General features: G+C 40.1%; 2 protein-coding genes across 2 annotated transcripts in view; one reads left to right on the plus strand and one right to left on the minus strand.

Moving 5' to 3' along the window:
• Nucleotides 1–20,369, minus strand: part of SLC12A8 (solute carrier family 12 member 8) — an 86,296-nt gene that overhangs the window by 64,331 nt on the left and 1,596 nt on the right. Inside the window, exons 2-5 of the mRNA XM_081327940.1 lie at nt 13,229–13,395; nt 11,500–11,646; nt 7,533–7,724; nt 2,946–3,177 (exon numbers count right to left, since the gene is read on the minus strand). Of these exons, the coding sequence (XP_081184066.1) occupies nt 2,946–3,177; nt 7,533–7,724; nt 11,500–11,646; nt 13,229–13,381 (724 nt within the window). The 5' untranslated portion in view covers nt 13,382–13,395. The remainder of the gene's footprint in view (nt 1–2,945; nt 3,178–7,532; nt 7,725–11,499; nt 11,647–13,228; nt 13,396–20,369) is intronic.
• The window catches only part of LOC308668250 (uncharacterized protein), a 281,434-nt gene that overhangs the window by 8,010 nt on the left and 253,055 nt on the right, over nt 1–20,369 (plus strand). The window lies entirely within an intron of this gene.

A 20,369-nucleotide genomic window follows, 5' to 3' on the forward strand; every position in this document is an offset into this window, starting at 1 on the left:
AACTGTACCGTGTTTCCCAAAAAATAAGATTGGGCCTTATATTAATTTTTGCTCCTAAAGACGCATTAGGGCTTATTTTCCAGTTAGGTCTTATTTTGGGGAAAATACGGTACTAAATGCATCCATCTGGCTGATGATCTTAACTGGAGCTTATTTTTTGGGTGGGGCTTATATTACGATTGTCCTGAAAAATCACGCTAGGGCTTATTTTCTGGTTAGGTCTTATTTTCTGGGAAACACGGTATGTATATTTGTAATATGTTTTACTGAAGGAGTGTCAAACTTGATCGTGTCATGTGACGCATTGTGACGTAGCGTGATGGTTTTTGCCTCTGCGGAGCCGTGGTGTGCAAGATGCATCCGCCCCACAGGCCACCAGTTTGACACCCCTGTTTTACAGAATATGTCCTTTTAAATATACTAAGGCTCCCTCTTCATTTTGCTTGACCATGATAAAAGAAATTAATTCCAATTGCATAAATGTTATGATTAGAATTCACAATAAATTGTCACATAAGTATAAACAGATTTGTAGCAGTGAATATGATCCCTCCCCAATACTTATGCACTTGATCGTATCAATCACATTTATCCTGTCTACTTTATTTTATTTATAGGATACTCCTCAGCCTCATATTCCCAGCCACTAAAAGTACTGTGCAGTTTCTTTTAATTTTTCATAAGTAGAACTTATAACACTATGATTCTCAAACATATGGTGCTCAACAACGCTTGGAAAGGCTATGGGGGGGAAAAACTAGTAGGGAAGTGACTTTTGGGGGACAGAGCCAAGAAGACAGGTTGCAACATGCAGCAGGTATTCTATAAATGAAGCAGTTAATATATTGACCAGATGAAACGTCTGGATAGATACAGCCCTGATTTTCATTAGGCAAAAACAGCTGTTAGATGGGTGTATCTGTTTAAATAACCTTCTGAATCATTCTGTTCTATATTTTTCTTTAGCTCTAAAATTCTCAAGCACCCAATGAAACTCATAATAGTTTAATGTGAATATTTAGTCATAATAACTTTATCCAAATTTGCTATGAGGGGGTAGTCTTCAATTGATTATTTTCTTCCATTACTTAATTGCATAGCCACTTCAATTCAAGTGAGTTCAACATTTTCACAGATTGTACCACTTTTAGGACATGACAATATTTGAGTACCACCAGTGCTTAACAAGGTGACCAAAAAAAAAAAAGGAAAAAAGTACTGGTTTTAATTTAATTTAAATATTAATAATAAATTAAATTAAATTAAATTTCTTTGGTGGCGGTTCCTTTGCTGGATCACTTTCTCTTTGCACTGATGAACGTATGATGAATTTATCCATATTTATTAACATGTACCACTATCTTGGTGATCAGGTGGCTGGTCATCCCTTCTTCCTCTCTCCCACTCCTCTCTCTCTCACAGCCTACTCCTTCATTGATCCCTCTGCTTCTCTCACAGAAGCCTCTCCTCTTCCCTTTCTCCTCACTGCTTCTCACAGAAGCCTCTCTTCTCTTTCTCCTCACTGCTTCTCTCACAGAATCTCAATGTACACATGTTGTACTTTGACAATAAAGGATTATTATTATTATTATTATTATTATTATTATTATTATTATTATTATTATTATTATTATTATTATTATTATCTTTCCTCACTGCTTCTCACAGAAGCCTCTTCTCCTATCTCTTTCTCCTCACTGCTTGTCTCACAGAATCCTCTCTTCTCACTGTTTCTCCCACAGAAGCCTCTCTTATTCTCCTCTTTCTTCTCAGTGCTTCTCTCAGAAGCCTCTCTTCTCCTCTATTTCTCCTCATTGCTTCTCTCACAGAAATCTCTCCTCTTCGCTTCTTTTTCCTCAGTTTTTCTCACAGAAGCCTCTCTTCTTCTCCTCTCTTTCTTGTCAGTGCTTCTCTTACAGAAGTCTCTCTTCTCCTCTCTTCTCACTGTTTCTCTCACAGAAGCCTTCTCCTCTCTTTCTTCTCACTGCTTCTCTCACAGAAGCCTCTCCTCTTCTCCCTCTCTCTTTCTCCATCCCCTTCTTTTTCCCCCATCATCTTTTTTTCTCTCCCTCTCTGGCCAAAACCTTCTCCTTTTATATCCTCTCCTCTCTCTCTCCCCTCCCCTTCTTTTTGTCTTCCAGATCTGCCACTCTCTGGGGCTTAGGGAGAGCTCCAGCATCCCTTGCTACCCTAGTCTCACTCCCCCATGCAGTCACCCACTCCCCGAGTGGCCATTGCAAACAGCGCTGATCAGCTGGAGCTGCACACGCCGATCCTGGGGCCTCTGCAGCTCTAGCTGATTCTCTTATCCCATGGCCTATCTGCTGCTCCTGGTGACAGCAGAGGCTGCTGGAAGTGCTGATCAGCTGGAGCCCCTCGCGCTGATCCTGGGTCCTCAGCAGAGCCCCAGCAACACTGCAGCTCCAGCTGACTCAACCCTGGGCTGTGTGGCGCTGCTGCCATTTCAGCCAGGTGCTGAAGTACCTTGTAAAGCCTTGTAGTAATATATCAGATATTGCACTTGTTAATTGCCCAGCACATTTTAAAAATCATTTTCAATCAGTTCTTATTAGAAAAAAACTGAAGACGGTAAACATGTAGCTAATGCGTAGGAAGAACTTCTGTTGTTAAAGGTGTTCCATTGTGGTGTGAGAGAGACCATAAAAGCTCTCTCTCTCTCTCTCTCTCTCTCTCTCTCTCTCTCTCCCTCTCCCTCTCCCTCTCTCTCTCTCCATAAAGAGCATGAAGGTATTTCTCTGTGTGTGCGAGAGAGACAGACCATAAAAAGATATGCCTCATGGAAACATAAAGGAAGAAAGACTGTGGCTTTAGAAATACCTTTTCATATTAGCATATTTAATCAACAGATAAATAGTTAAAAACTTATCTCATTCATCCATTAAAATGGCTATCTTTCTGATTTGGAAGAATCAGAAAAAGGTTACCTGGACTGAGGTGTGTGAAAGATCCAATGACAAAATCCAGTGTGGAAACAGCCAGTAGAAAGAGAAGCAGCAGCTGGAGTCGTATTATCCATTTCACCCCAGCCAGGTTAATTCCAAGCAAGGCCAGCAGAACAACAAGGGAGATGCCTCTGATTGCCCAAATGTTAGTGAAGTTCAGGAGATCAGAGATGGATTCAGCAAATCCAGTAATGTACATAGCACCTGCAACACACTGAAGAATATTTTCACCCGTGAAAAGGCTAGGCTGTTTGAACTGGAGGACAATGAACATGTTATTTATTTTTTGCCTAGAAAATCATTATTTGGAAGTTCCGCCACTCAGACTTCATTAGGAGGAGAAAACTCAGAGGACGATACAAGATTCTCAGGAAGTTTAAAGGCCTGCTGTTGGCTCTATTAATAACAACACTGAGAAAGAATAATAAATTAGAGCAGTGTTAACAAGACAAGTCAACTGAATCTGATTTTTTGCTTTTGTTTTCTTTAGGAAAGAGACTTGTGCCTTGGGCATTAATAACAGCTACGAAGGTTGATTCCAGATTCTGACCCAAATATGTCCCTCTGTCAATTGCACAACTCACGGTCAAACGGATTTCTTACCCTCATCCCATCACTGGAAGGTATCCAAAAGATTGTTTGTACAGCAAGAAGAAGAGGAAGTCCTTTGGCACAAGCAAACAGTAAGTACTGATAGTTTGTAATAATAATCATTTGGTATATAGAAGATGGTTTTTTTTTTAAAAAAAAGTGGTGCTCCTGGAGAATGCGATATATATGTGGTCTGAAAGTTGACTCTGGCCAAACACTGAAACACACTGAGGGAAAATATTTCTCTCCCTGAATATTACTCACATTATTGTATGTTGTAAACAAAGTCATCTAGTGGGGATGAACTACCCAAGGCTAATCAGAAGCCTATTTTAAACAAACAAAAATATGAAAAGCCATTCTTTGATAGCTTCCTAGGTGTAGTAATGTTTGACAGATGTTAATGTGAATCAAGTTGATTCACTTTCAAAACCAGGAAGTACCAATTAATATAGCAGAATGGTTTTCAGAATATGTTAATTACATCTACGCGTAAAATATCATGATGCTTTGAAGAACAGCTCTTCTTCTTGGCTACTGCAGTACAATTTTATTAAATTATGGCACTAGAGTATTTTGCTAAAATTAAATTGATTCTTAAACTCTATAAATCTAGTTCCCAAGTTATGCCAGTGGTATTTTTTAAGATAAATGTAGCAGCATACAGATGAACAATATTCTAGTAAAGAGTCACAGCTTTTGTCATGTTTGAAATTGTTAGTTACATAGGAATCAACGATAGATTTCTGTGTGGCACTAATAATAAACTGTTTCTGCATTTAAATATTCTGACATGAGTACTAATTTCATGGTTGGTACTGAACATAATTAAAGCCTCAGAATAAATAGAAATAGACTAAACATCTGAAACTAAACAGATCTGGGCCTCATATGTGGTATGAATAGGAAACCAGAGTAAAATGTATGCTCATTTGGGTTTTTTAGTAGAAGAAAGATGAAGTATTATTTTTTTTTATTCCATTTATATCCCGCCCTTCTCCGAAGACTCAGGGCGGCTTACAAGCTTAGCAGTAGCCTTCATTCTATGTATATGCCTGCTTATTAGGGCTTTCATACACCCCCCTAGCGGCATTATTACAAAGTCAGCTTAATTGCCCCCAACAATCTGGGTCCTCATTTTACCTACCTTGGAAGGATGGAAGGCTGAGTCAACCTTGAGCCTGGTGGGATGCGAACCTGCACTGATTGCAGGCAGCTGGTGTTACTTAAGGAGGCATTAGCCCACTGCTCCACCAAGGCTCCATAGTATTAGACTACTATGAACCTGCCTACCACAAATTATTTGAGTGGGTGGTTACATTTGGAATTTTAAGAGCATGCTATGTAAGTATTGCTTATCCTCAAAAAGGCTGCCATGACGGGTGACGCAAGTTACAACATTAAAAATTTACCAAAAGGCAAAGTAGTGAGACTATGTCCTAGCTCAGGGGTAGGCAACCTTGGCTCTTTTATGACTCGTGGACTTCAACTCCCAGAATTCCTGAGCCAGCCGGCTCAGGAATTCTGGGAGTTGAAGTCCACGAGTCATAAAAGAGCCAAGGTTGCCTACCCCTGTCCTAGCTTGACCAAGCACTCAGATGAAGCTAGCTAATGATTGGTAGTATATTCAGAGAAAGGAGGATGCATCAACAAGCTTTAAGGACAACAAAGCATAACCAGGACCCTGGAGAGCTCACTGCAGGAAGTTAAAAGCTAGGTGACAGCAGTTGTTCCATACATTGCCAATGATTAACTGAAGGCTTAGAAAGGCTGGGTCATCCTTTGCTTGCTAAGTTAAAGAACCTGTGGCTCTATCTGACAGCTGAGAAACATGCACATCAGGTGAGTCAATGTAGAGTTTCAGAGCTTCTTCTGAATTGGGCTGACATGGAATCCATCATCACACTCAGTAGCTTCTTAAGAATCTTGTTGACAACCTGACTTTGGAGCTGCCGCAGATTATTCCTTTAAGCCTTTGACATAAATTACCAATGAATATTGAGTTATAGTTGCTGTTTTTATTCAAAAAAAATTCCCATAGAATCTAAGTGAGGCATTTGTGTAAATAAAAATTAGACGGAAATGACGCTTTGCAACATGCTAGCTTCCTAGTTAATTTTATTTATTTATTTATTTATTTAATAATATTTATACCGCCCTTCTCCCGAAGGACTCAGGGCGGTGAACAGGGCAAGAATAAAAATACAGAATTACAAAAATTAAAAAAGGATTAAATATATGCCCACTAAAAACAATCAACACAATATTAAGACCCCAATAAAACAACAATAAAAAACCCCCACCAATCCCCCATCAGGCCAGGCTGGCTTGTTCGAATAAAAATGTTTTTAGATCGCGGAGAAAGGAGCGAAGATCGGGCGCCATCCGGAGCTCAACCGGTAACTGATTCCATAGCTCCGGGGCGCCCACAGAGAAGGATCTCCCCCTGGGGGCCACCAATCGACATTCTCTGATCGGTGGCACCCTGAGGAGGCCCTCTCTGTGGGAACGCACAGGGCAGAGGGAAGTTGATGCCGGCAGCAGGTGCTCCCTAAGGTACTCCGGACCCATGCCATGTAGGGCCTTAAACACCATTACCAGTACCTTGAATCTCACCCGGAAGACAACTGGCAACCAATGCAGCTCACGGAGCAGAGGTGTAACATGGGAGTATCGGGAGACTCCCAACACAACTCTCGCGGCTGCATTCTGTACCAGTTGGAGCCTCCGGGTGGTCCTCAAGGGCAGCCCCATGTAGAGAGTATTGAATATTTTTTTAAAAATCAGAAAGTGGAAAGAAATTGGAAGTGCCAAGGAAAATGTCCATGTACTAAATAAAAATGCTGACTAAATAGATTCAATTTTTAAGCAGGTCACCAATTATTAGAATTTTTTGGTGAAAAATTACTATAAAATCAAGTTTTGAAGATACAGCCTAATTTTTAAACATCTTAATTTGGATCTGCTTCATTTCATTTGAGTTTTAATTTTTGCACTTAAATTTCACTTTGTGAAGACTTTGGGATTCAGCAGATAATGTGATATACTTTTAAATTTTTCAAATGCTCCTTCAGGACATTTCTTTGAGCAATACCTGGTATCTAAGGCTTGGGGTAAGAATAATCTTAAATTAAAAAGCACCCCAAGCACAGAATCATACACAAATCCCCACTTTACTTTCCAGGCTATCACAGAATTTTCAAAGAGAATGTAGCATTTGATTCATACCACATCCAGGCAATAAAGGAAAACTGTACTTTAGAAAGGCATATACATATTTAAGCAACATTATCTTTCATCACAGCCCAGAGTTTTCAAACCAGTACTCCTTTTTTGGAATATATATCTTCTCACTTAATGCAACAGAATTTGCAGTTTGGATATTATTGCCCTGAACATAAAGGGAAAAATTAATGGGGAAAATTATATTAAAAATTGTTGTGATTCAGGGTCAGCCTGTGGGTTCGGCAGTTGGGTCGGACGACTCAGAGGAGGAGGGGGGTGTTGAAGAGCTTGCTGAGGGGGTTGAAGATCTTGCTGATGAGAGCCCTCAGCCAGGCCCCTCCCACCTGGTCACCACGGAGACCCAGCTGTGTGAGCCTGACAGCGTGGATGAAGATGACCCACAGCTGGCCCTGTTCAAGGACGCCCGACACAGGAGGCAGTCAATCAGGAGTAAACAGAGGAAGGCAATGGGGCACCTCGGAAGGAGGCAGAGAGAAGCCACGCCCTGAACTGTATAAAAGGGGAATGCGTGGGAGGGCTGGTTTGCTGAAGGCAACCGCTTGATTAGTTCCTGTTTCATAGCTCCTGTTTCATGGTTGGTGTCTTGTTTTGCTCTGTTTTATCTTAATAAATTTGGCAGGCTTAATTCCAGCCTCTTGCCGTTTGTAAAGGGGTTGTCCCTGCCTTTTCTGCAGGGCCGGTAGCAGGCTGGTACAGAACAAAAATATATATTCAGAAAACATGCATTCTTACCTGACCAAAAATATAAAGTAGGCCAATGGTGCCTCCAACCTGACCTCCAAGGACAGTAGAAATCATTGAATAGACTCCTCCGTTTCCAATGCTACATCGTTCACAAACCCCAATGCCAGACAGGACGGTTACTAAGGCCACCAAAATGACAAAGGACACCAAAAACATGCCCATTAGAATTCCAGTGTTCCCCTGAAATGAAAGCGGATGGTTAAAGCAAAAAAGAATAGGATGTTTAAATTAATAACCACACTAGGAGCAAACCATTGGGTGAAGGTGGCCGATATATAATCCATAAGTGAATTCACTGAAGTTACTTCAAAAAGAAAGCCTACTGTTTGTTATTAATGAATTAATACCTACGATTAGCTTTTGCACTGATCCCATGCCACTTCTACCTGTACTGAATTGTATTTTGGTAATGAATTGGGATGTTCAAAGTGGCAGGGAATTCTTTGAAGACTAATTGAGAAATGTCTCATCTGCTGCAACTATCCAGAAAGATTACCTTTCCTAAGCAAAGGAAAGGAAGAAGGTTTTTTTTTTAACATGCAACATTTAATTCTTCTGAAAATCATTCTCATGACCAAAACAGCAATACGGGATACACTTAGTTTTTCAAAAATAATCAGATACAGCAAGACCCACTCTGCATCTTCCACAGACATCAACTTCTAAAACTAGGCACAGCAGAGGTAAGTTTTACATTGTGACCTGAAGACATGGATGTTCCAACAAGCGGGCCTGGACTGGCTATGGTTTTAAATTTGGCTTTGATTGGGTTAAATTGTCATTTATTTATTACATCCATTGTTTAGTTCTTTTTAAAATTTTGTACTTTATGTTTAATTTTTATTGTTGTGAGCCGCCCCGAGTCCTTGGGGAGAAGGGCGGCATATAAATTTAATAAATCTAATCTAATCTTTGGAGGGGTTAGATAAGGAAAGGAACGAGTTGCTGTGTTGTTCTATTTCCCCATTTGTATCCTCAGAGGGACTTCCAAGTACTGCCAGCATGTGGATGTAAATTAAAAAAAAAAGTGATCTCAAACTTTTCCTCTGAGCTTTAGAGATCCCTATTGTGAACAAATCCAAGCATTTTGCTTCCTTCAGCTCTTCTTCAAAGCATTCTCTGTGTTGCTTTTATCCAGCAGGCGTGGTGTTCCTTCCTGTAGCAGCTCTCCAGAAGGGGAAGTGATTTTAAGCTTTTTGGCTAATTGTTGCTTTGTGCAGAGTATATAAGACTATACTTATACCATCAACATATTTAAGTTGCCCATTTGAAATATATATCCAGTATACATAACTTAAGTGCTTTCTGAAAATAAATAAATAAATAAGGCAAGCTGCAACAATGCTTTCCTTTTCAAAAATAGCCCTTTAGGGAGGGAATATAAAAGGACTAGATGCCAGCAGATGTGAACATGCTGAGTCCTGGCTCCGGTTCTCCTTGATCTTCCGCAGCTGTCATCTAACACAGCAGGGTAAGAAATTGAAACAGAATTTCATGAATGCACCTGCATTCTGGGTAGATATTGGTTAGCAAAAAAAAGATACAGGAAAAATAAGATGGGATCCAGCAACAGAAGTAATAACTTTGAATGGAGGCTTATCAGAAAAATGACTTTTACAACAATGAAAGAAAGAATATAATTGGGCCCATGCATTTGCTAAGCGATGGTTGCTTAACTATGGTTCATGGAATAAACCACAGTTAGTTGGATTTAGAAAACACAGGAAGCCACATAGTAGAGAAAAACAGTAAGACCATCCAGGCTGAAAATATTTCAACTATGGATGAGCCAGCTCACCTTCTGTAACTTGCAGTGAAAAATTTGTGATCTTTTTGGATCTTGTGAGTCCAATGTAGAAACTCACATGTTCTTGGAAATAGGAGTCTTATATGAGTTTATTTACTTTTAAAAATTTATTTTCACAGCAGCCAATTACGGTATTTGTAGAATTTTGGAAATGCCATTACCACCATCAACAACAGTGCTCTACTAATACAAACTCTAGTTTATCCTGGGTTGCATTGTATCAGTCAATTTCAACAGGACAGCCTACCTATCAAACTCATATGTTTCAACTTTTAATTTGAGCCATGCATATCAATAATTCTGGCAAAATACTTAATAAAATAAAAAAAATGTTGCAAAAGAAAATGATTTTTTAAAAAATGAGTAGGATTACTGTTTTATAGCCGTTACCTGAGAAGATACCAAATTCTTTAAATATGTCACTATGGTAACATGTTTCACCTGAACTGTTATTTTAATCAGCTTCATTACAATTAATCCAAGATATTTTATTGCTATTTTTACATTCATAGAAAAACACAGAAAAAAACAAAATATTAACACATTGTATTTTAATTTGTGTTTAAATATTGAGAAAAATGGACATTTCAGTTTTATCTATCTTTTGTAAATGGATACTGGAGCTGCAATATTATGCAGCTTATTCTGAACTAGTTTTGAATTATTTCAGCAAGATTAATTTTTTAGAAAACCTGGTAAAGAGAACTAAAAGAAAGGTAGGGATGGATGTTGTAGTGAAGTCTGATGATTTTATAAGATGATGAAGGCCTGGTGAGACAAACTGGGTTATTGAAAATACATTGTTTACTGGAAACCATTAGCATCATTACTAGGCATAGGTAGCATTAAGAATTCAGACACACCAGGCAAAAGTCATTTGTTTCCTACAACTATCAGCTGTATCAGTGGTAGAGATATATTCTGGTGAAGTATCAATCTTGTTGCTACTAAATATTGAGAATTTAGCAGGTTGTTACTACCAAATGAATTCAACATTTGGTAATATCAGGGCTGGGTGTTCTGGGACAATAGAATTCTGCCACTTTCAAGGCACGAAGCTGCTGTGGCTAAATCCGCACAAACCACTCTTTGGCTTTAACACAATGAGCCCAATTCATTATATAGGGAGTTATATTAAAAGGGTATTGTACGGTATATGTTCCATGCATCTTGTTGACAACCTGGACTGTTTCTCCTGTTAGTCCAACCTAAATCCTTGACATTCACTCTATATCACAGCATAGTCCAACCAAAGATTAAATAAGTAAAATAAATGCCACTTAGAGCACAAATTATTTCTGGGATTCTTGGATGGGGGGGGAGGAAACAATCCTATTTGCCTCCAGGGTAAAACCTTGATGCTCACAGCACGCTGATCTACAATTATCTGATTCTACAGGCAAAAGGGATAAGAAAAATGTTAATCATACAGCTCATTGCTTTAAAAGCCTTCCCCCATTGCATTCTTAATTTAGTTGTAGAATGAGCTGTTTGCCAGGGTTCTAATGATAGATCTCTCTTCTTCATTATGCATTGGTTAACAAGCTATTTAAAAAAGCTAACAATAACTGCAGCTGGAGCAGCTGGTGATAGTTCTGCAGAGGAACATGCATTCAATACTTTAAAAGGGTGAGAAAAACCCTTTACATGAAAAGATGCCCCTTGTTTCTGGAATTTGCTTTTTTGGGGGGGGGGGGAAGCAATTTTTATACAAGTAGTCTTCACCTTTACGACCACCAATTGTGTTCAGAATTTCCACTGCTCAGCAAGTGGTATAACACATTGTTATGACCTCTTTTTTGCCATGTTTTGAAAGTGAATCACTGCAAGTTCTTCAGTGACTCATGAAGCCGTTAGGTAAATTTGGCTATTCCTATTGATTTTACTTATGAGAAATCAGTTGGAAAGGCTGCAAACGATGATCATGTAACTCTGGGATGCTGCAGCCAGCATAAATGCCAAGCACCTGAATTTTAATCATAAAATTATGGAGTTGCTACAACAATTATAAGTGCAAGGAACTGTTCTCAGTGTGTTGTAACTTCAAATGGTCACTAAATGAATGGTTGCAAGTCAAGGACAAGCGCACACATTGTTTTTAAAAGATCAGCTGAAATGAAACCACATGGTGCAATAACTTCTACTTACAACCAGCCAACCTGTCCTCAGAAAGAGAACTACTCCAAAGATGTTAATCATACAGGAAGTAAAGACTCCATCCCATGTTCCAAAAAGCACTGGTTCCCAAACAAAAAGATCTATTTTCCACCAAGGTTTGTTAGGCATCTGATAACCCTGAGGGGGAAAAAAAGAACTTTTAAATTCCTAAATAAGGTGGCAAAGCAGTAGAAAAATCCATACCTGCCAGATACCTTGTACCAGAACATGCACATCAAAGTTTTTTATAACTAACTTTACATCTAAGTTTGATATATTATTATATCATAAGCTATGATTTACCATGGCTTGTTGAACACCCAATAGTGACTGGAGTCACGCTTGCAATACGTGGAATCACACAGGAGCAGCCTCTTTTTGAAGCATTAAAGCAGCTCTGGTTTTTACATGGTTCCCATGTCTTGTGAAACAGCTTTCAATCACAAAATATGTTGATGTAACCATTATGTAGGTAGTCCTCAAGTTATGACCGTATTGGAGCCTGCCCATCATGGTCGTAATTTTGATGGCTGTAAATAGGATTACCCATGTGGCCTATCTGTTTTTAATGACCTTTTTGTGATGGTTGTTAAGTGAAAACCATGGTCGTTAAGCAAATCCGTTTGCTATGCGCCATTTTGTTAAAAACCAGTAATAAATGCCAAGCCATCATAAAAGGCAGTCATGTCACTGTGGGACTCTATAAACAGCTACAATACAGCCTGGCTGCCAAGCACCGGTGTGGCCACGTGACCAAGGAGGGAGGACAACCATTTTAAGTACCCGCAAGTAGATCCATCTTAATTTCAGTCATTAAGCAAGCAGTCAGAAGTCAAGGGCTACCTGTAGTTTAGTACCATCTGTGAATCCACTCTATTTTAAGAGAAAATGGTTTCTGGATAAATTATAATGGAAATTTTTATGGATAGTTATTGCACTGGGATTCTGTCACAAACACAAGATGACTTCCTAGTGAGATTTAGTTTTCCAAATTTTGTTCAGCATTTACACTTGTTACACTAAGAGTGAGCAGAATACTCTCCTGATCATAAGCAAGTAAAAATATTGTACAAGTATTTTGATGACCTTTTTTTAAAAAAAAGTTATTCTTACATTTATGATCTAATTATTTTGTAAAAAAAACAAACCTAGGAATTAATATGGGCCAATTTTATAGTATATATAAAAAATCTATATGAAAAATAAGGAAGAAAATCTTTTTGCAATTAGTCCTTGACTTACGATGGGTCATTTAGCAACCAAAGTTACAACCTATCTGAAAAAGGGGACTTATGACTCATATCTGAAGTTCTGAGAGTCAGAGTCATGTGACTGCTCTTTAGAAATTTGGGCAACACAAACACATTCATGGCTGTCTGCAGCATCCTGCAGTCACATGATTGCATTTGGCAACCATTTTGCTGAAAACTGCCACTTCGGGTTTACGGCAAAATGTACTCTTAGTGAATGATGCACTTACGACTGCAATGTTCACTTGACAACCATAGTGTTCACTGAACAATCACTGCAAAAATGTTGTAAAATCTAGTCAGCCATATGACCAACATATTTTATGATCACCACACAAAAGAGCATAATGAGCAGGCTCTATTATGGTCATATGTCAAGGTCTACCTGTATTCCATTACATCCTTCGTCCTGCAAGGTCTCAGAAGGCAGAACTGAGTTGGTAAATAAAATATAAGCCTTCTTAACATACCTGCTTGGCTTCTTCGATAAAAAGTTCTTGCACATGCCCATCACTTCTCATGCTCGTCCTGACTTGGGGCAGAAATGTTCTGCTTTTCACCTTGGATGGTTCTGCCATGACAAAGACAAGCCACTGCAGAGAGATCTCCAGGTCAGCTATCATGCCCAGATGAATCCCTGTAAGAATAAGATGTGTCCAGCAGATGTTTCGTGGCTTTACATCAGCCCAGCTTGGCAGAAACACAAGTTACTGTCACATATTGACATAACCAGGTTTCACTGACGTGGAGGAATAAAACTGGAATAAAAATAGCATAAAATACAATGCTTGTGTATGATAGCCTGAAGAAGACATTAATATTAAGGCTTATGCACCTATCTGAATGCTAATCTGGTTTTGCTTCTCCCCACTGTGCTGACTTCCCTAATGCCTTGCAACGCACCAGCGTGAAAAATATATCTTCAAGTCAAGCTTGATAGCCACGATGTTTTCTTGGCAGCAGTGCAGGTTTGCTATGCACTCTTTCCAGGGTTTTTTTTCCAACTTCCCAGTCTTGTCAATAGTCCTGAATTCTCTGTGGGAGACCAGGGAATTGATCTATGCAAGAATTAACCAGGTGTTGTCCTACTTAGCTTACCACCCCACAGAAAGTCAGCTAGAAGCTGCTACATGCGGAAACACCCACAAGAGAATGATAAAGAAAAACACTGCCCATAAGTAAGCAGAAGAAAAAGAGGAGGAGCTATGGAAGGAATGTAAAACTGAACGTTCTTAGTTTCAGGAAAGAAGACGGAAAGACTTTGTTGAGCATATAGTACAGACATGTCAAACACAAGGCCTGGGGGCCAGATCCGGCCCGCGAAGTGGTTTCATGTGGCCCGCAAAGCTATCCTGGAAACAGTGAGGGAACGGCCCCCACTGCCTTGGCCCTGGCCCACAGACCCTCCTCCTGCCAGAGACCCTCAGATCTGTCCCACTCCTGCCCAGGCCCCCATAGGCACCCTTGATGCGAACGATGTAGAGCTGGCCACACCCAGCCAGTAGGCCATACACACTCTAGCCACGCCCAGCCAGTAGGCCACGCCCACCCTGGCCATACCCACCCGGCCCCCTGAGGGCAACTGCAATGCTGATGCGGCCCTCAATGAAATGGAGTTTGACACCCCTGATATAGTAGAAGAGCAATGATTTCATTTACTCCTTTCTTACACCTGGAAAAGGAGCTTATGATTTTCAGATATTAACCAGAACTCCAGGCTAGCTGGAGTTGGTTCTGCAACAACCTGATTATCAATTTGAAGCTCAAATCTTGCCATCACCATCCTTCTCATCGGGGCAATATTTCTCCTTATCCTTTCTGCCTTACAGCTGCTTTCCTACAAACTATATTGCCCACTGAGTTTATCTAGTGCACTAAACTGTGTTGGGTAACTGGGTTCACAAATCATATTGCCTTGAGTTCAGGCTTTTCTCACATATTGTTAAGGTATTCCTGCACTCTGTGCAAACTTCCTGTGCAGCTGAATTGAAGCAGTTAAGGTTTATTGATTTCCTAGTGCTTATTCTCCTTTCAGTGGAAAGAAAGAATCTTTGCCAGCCACCACCACCCTTGCTGTTTTTTCAGTGTTACTGAGGCTTCACACAGGGAAGAGAGCAGCAGGGAGCAATGAACTTACAACACAAAAGGGAAAAAAATATGCAAATCAGTTAGGAAAGTAAAATGTCAGGCAGCTTTAAAAAAAATCCAACAGAAAGATGTAAGTAGAAATTTTATTTTGCAAAAGCTGAAATGCTTTTTGCATGGTGAAATGCTTCTAAAAAAAAGCAAAAATAAAATGAATATTTCTAGGGATGACTATTCCAATGCTTTGTGTTCCCAAGGGATTTGTTTACTGTAATGATGTGGCATTACAGTGATCTAGTGTAGTGTATCTAGTGTATCTAGTGTATCTAGTGATACATGAAGAGAAATACATTTACACAAAGCAATTATTCTAGTACTCTGGAAAAATATGAAAACTGATTCCAACTAATTTTCAAAGAATGGCTGTGAAACCCAAAGTGAAGTATTGCAACTCATTTTTCTTTAACATTCACATTGGGAATATTATTTGGGAAGAATTCGATCCTGTGACTCCGGAAGAAGTGGACAGGATCATGGGGAAGCTGAGTTCCACCACTTGTTTACTGGACCCGTGCCCCTCCTGGCTGGTTTATGCAGCGCGGGAGGGGACATGGGGCTGGCTCCAGGCAGTAATAACTGCTTCTTTGAGAGAGGGCAGCTTCCCCACTGCCTTGAAGGAGGCGGTGGTGAGGCCCCTCCTCAAGAAGCCTGCCCTGGACCCGGCTATTTTAAATAACTATCGTCCGGTCTCCAACCTTCGCTTTTTAGCGAAGGTTGTTGAGTGTGTGGTGGCTCATCAGCTTCCTCTGTTCCTGGAGGAAGCGGATTATCTGGACCCCTACCAATCGGGCTTTAGGCCCGGGTACAGCACGGAGACGGCATTGGTCGCACTGGTGAACGATCTCTGGCGGGCTCGGGACAGGGGTTGCTCCTCTGTCCTAGTCCTATTAGACCTCTCAGCGGCTTTTGATACCATCGACCATGGTATCTTACTGCGGCGCCTCAGGGGGTTGGGAGTGGGTGGCACTGTTTTACAGTGGTTCTCCTCCTACCTTCTGGGTCGTTCGCAGTCAGTGTTGACAGGGGGACAGAGGTCGGCCTCGAGGCCTCTCGTTTGTGGAGTCCCTCAGGGGTCAGTCTTCTCGCCTCTCCTGTTCAACATCTATATAAAGCCGCTGGGCGAGATCATTCGTGGTTTTGGGGTGGGGTATCATCAGTACGCTGATGATACCCAGCTTTTTATTTCCACCCCAGATCAACTCAGTGATGCCCTCTCCGTGATGTCCCGTTGCCTGGAGGTGGTGAGGGTCTGGATGGGGAGGAACAGGCTTCGTCTAAATCCTGACAAGACCGAGTGACTGTGCGTACCGGCATCTCGGGTTGTCCATTCTATTCCATCTTTATCTATAGGGGGTGAGGTGTTACCCCCCGTAGATAGGGCTCGCAACTTGGGCGTCCTCCTTGATTCACAGCTCAATTTTGAAGATCATATAGGAGCTGTGACCAGGGGGGCTTTTGCCCAGGTTCGCCTGGTGCGCCAGTTGCGGCCCTATTTGGACCGGGACGCCTTACGCACAGTCACTCATGCGCTCATGACCTCTCGGATAGACTACTGCAACGCTCTCTACATGGGGCTGCCCTTGAATACCACTCGGAGGCTCCAGCTGGTGCAGAATGCAGCCGCGCGAGTTGTGATGGGGGTTTCCCGATACTCCCATGTAACACCTCTGCTCCACGAGCTGCATTGGCTTCCAGTTGTCTTCCGAGTGAGATTCAAGGTGCTGGTGATGACCTATAAAGCCCTAAATGGCATGGGTCTGGGTTATTTACAGGAGCACCTTTTGCCGGCGTTAACCTCCCATCGTCCTGTGCGCTCCCACAGAGAGGGCCTCCTCAGGGTGCCATCGGTCAAGGAATGTCGACTGGTGGCCCCCAGGGGGAGAGCATTCTCTGTGGGCACGCCTGCCCTCTGGAATCAGCTTCCGGTTGAGCTCCGGGTGGCTCCCGACCTTCGCTCGTTTCGCCGCGACCTGAAGACTTGGTTGTTTGAACAGGCCGGCCTGGACTGAGGGATTGGATTTTAGTGTTTAAATTTTAAAAAATTTTAAATTTTAGATTGTATTTATTACTTAGGGCTATTGATTTAATCTTATTTTAATTTTTATACCTTGCATGTTGTTAGCGTTTTAATTGCCCTGTACACCTCCCCGAGTCCTTGGAGAGGGGCGGTATATAAATCTAATAAAATAAAATAAATAAAATAAAATAAATATCTGACTTTTTTCTTTCTCTCCCCATCTGTTCCTAGATGCCAAGGAACAGATAGAGAGTTATTAAAAATGTAACCTGATTGTTTGCAAAGGGCTTTTGATCTCTGAGCAAGAATTGCCTGTGAGCCAGAGTGTTCTGATGCCCAGCCTTTCTTTAACAGGATATGCACATGAAGTCCATATAAATTTAGTCTGAAACAGGATTATTTCAGAAAGATTAGCTGCCTGACTCCATATATTATGTAAAACTGCTATAAAACACAAAATCTGGTTCACATATTACACTAAATTAAGCTTGTGTCAGATGAGTGGTTCTATAAATCAAATCAAATCAAATCAAATAAATAAATAAATAAATAAATAAATAAATAAATAAATAAATAGGCAAGCTATAGCTAATAATGGTTTACAAAGAAGTTATAAACAGCAGGTTCTGCTGTACTGAAGCGGTATGGGTTACTCAGATATGCACTGAGCCTTCCTCTTAAATGAATGAGTATTCAACTGAATTTAAAAGTGTCTTTATTTATTATCAATAAACTTGGAAATCTTTCAAAACATCTGCGGAGCTCTCATTGTATTGCTGGTATCTTTATAAATGTTCTCTTTCTACCTAAGGTTCTTTTTTCTCAGGACTTCATCAGACAATAGTTTTACACAGCTGTATTAAAACTTGTTTTCTTTGTTCAACCAGCTGTCACTGTAACTTCAATCTTGTATTGTTTGGTTTATCTTTTATTTGGGTTCAGCCTCTAATTTGGAAATGTTGCTGACATTTTTATTTGTGGGGGATTTTATGTATATGCGGCAATCATTGCTGTCCAATTCGTATATACAAATAAAAATATACACATCTGCATTTAGCCTTATTATAGTGCACCACTAAAGTCCCAGAGCAAACTACTACCTGGTAAAGATCAGATTGCTCTGAACAACTGATTGGGAATGAGAAGCCAGACATTCATTTTTGGCAATCTCTTTTCATATTCATCCTTAATAACTTTTTAAAGTTTGTTCCATAGGTTCTCTGCTTGTCTATCAAAGAGATTCAGGGTATCAAAGCAACTCTGAGTCTGCAAATTAAACATACCTGTTATTCAAATAACTTGGTTTCTGATCCTCTCACCATCTTGCAGCCCTCCTCCGAACTCACCCCACTTTGTCACTGCCCTTTCTGAACTACAGTACACAGAATTAAATACAAGGGTCTGATCAAGGCAAAGCACAGTGGCATTACTTCTTGTGATCTGGATTCTGTTTCCATTAATATATCCTAAAAAAGCAAGTACATCACGCTGCTGATTCATGCTTACCATGTGATCGCCTAGAACACCCAGATTCTATTCATTACTGCCAAGCCAGAACTTCTTCCCCCATCTGTACTTGTACCTTTTATTTTTTTTTTCTCCTTACATGCAAGATTTTATATTTATCTGTGTTAAATTTAATCCTGTTTGCTTCAGCCCACTGTTCAAACCTGTCTAGAAGTTTTCAAATCTTCTCTTCCAAAGCGTTGGCCATTTCTGGTTTTGTATCAGCTGCAAATTTGATAATCATTTACTCAACCGCTTCATCCAGGTTATTAATAAATTGTTGAATAGCACAGAGCCCAGGGCTGAGTCCTGTTGCATTCAACACAGTAGAACTTTCCAATGTCAAGCCATTTATGAGTATTTCTGAGTGGAATTATTCAGCCAATTCTGAATCCATTACAGTTCTATCATTGGGAGCGTATTCTACCATTTTATTAATGTCAAATGCTTTGATGGGATCAAGATATGCTTTGTCACAGCAATTTCCCCAATCTAATAAGATAATATGTCAATGAAAAATGAAGATAAGGTTAATGTGGCATGACTGTTTATGCAAAATCCTTGCAGGCTCTTGTTAATTGTTGCATTGCTCTCCAAGTGCTCATAAATATGCTCTTTAACAGTCCTTTCAAGGACCTTGTCCACAACGGACTTTATATTAATTTATCTGTCCTATGTACAAAGGTGGTAGCCTGGTGAGATTAGGTCTGTCTGGATTTCTACTGCTGAGAAGCAAGCATAATCTTGAGATGCCACTTTATCATAGTCTGGTCTATATAGTTAGTAAATCTGTTGCTTAGGCATGACCAAAAATAGTACACCTATTTATTACCCAATGCTAGGGCTATCACCTGGCCTGAAAGACGTATCTCTCTGCTGTTATCTAATGGCCTTAGGAATTTCTGAAATCTGAATATGGTAGCTGTATCAGAGAAAGCCAGGTTGTCAATATTTAATTTATATTAAACAAGCAACTGGATTCAAAATTTGCAATTCTATAAACATGCATTTTAAAAACTACATTTGCAGTAGAAAGTTGAGGTAATATAAAAGCTGAATTAATTAATGAAAAAACTGGCCAATCTACAACGTGAAAACAGTTTCATATCCATATAGTGATAAAGAGAGAAAGGCCTTAGATCAAGATACAATAATCAATGGCTTTTCTGATTCGAGCTCAAAGATGCTTGTAGGAAGCACACCACAATAATAATGGAGGACTTTAACTATTTTGACATCAACTGGGAAACAAACTCTGAACCCAGTGGAAGATCAAACAGATTCCTGACAAGCCTAGAAGACAACTTTGTCTCCCAAAACATAGAGAAGGCAACGAAAGGATCAGTCTTGGTGGATCTATCACTAACAAAATTCTCACTAAGAGAAATAAAATTGTAGAAGCGGTTGAAATTACAGGAACCTTGGGAGAATGACCATGTGATATTGGAATTCAACATAATACAAGCACAAGAGAATTGGAAAAAAAGTCAAAACTTTAAGAACATCTGGAGAAATAATCCGCATATGTAATAATACTGATCCTGACAGATTAGTGCTTGTATGGATCAGAGCTTAGTCCCGGTTATAGAACCCTGTCCAATGAAGTTGCCAAAATAGTGAAGACGTTAACACTGCTAAAAAAATAAATTCTTAAGTCTTATGTGCTGTATTTCCTTGTAGTATGTGATCATAGGCAAAAGCATTCACACAGATGAGTGGTCAAGTTTGTTACAGACAGCATGTGCACAAAAGGCAATCATGTTCTACTCCAGCGGCTCCCAACCTTTTCTATACCCCGCACCCCTAGAACGCTTCTGATATATTCTTGCACCCCTTATAAAAGTTCAAAATAACGGCAACAAATTATGCATATACATTATAATTTTTAAAACCCAAGTTTTCACACTCCCTGGAGTATCATCTCACACCCCTGGTTGGGAACC

Source organism: Vipera berus (genome assembly GCF_964194415.1).
Source record: "Vipera berus genome assembly, chromosome: 1".
Lineage (NCBI taxonomy): Eukaryota > Metazoa > Chordata > Lepidosauria > Squamata > Viperidae > Vipera > Vipera berus.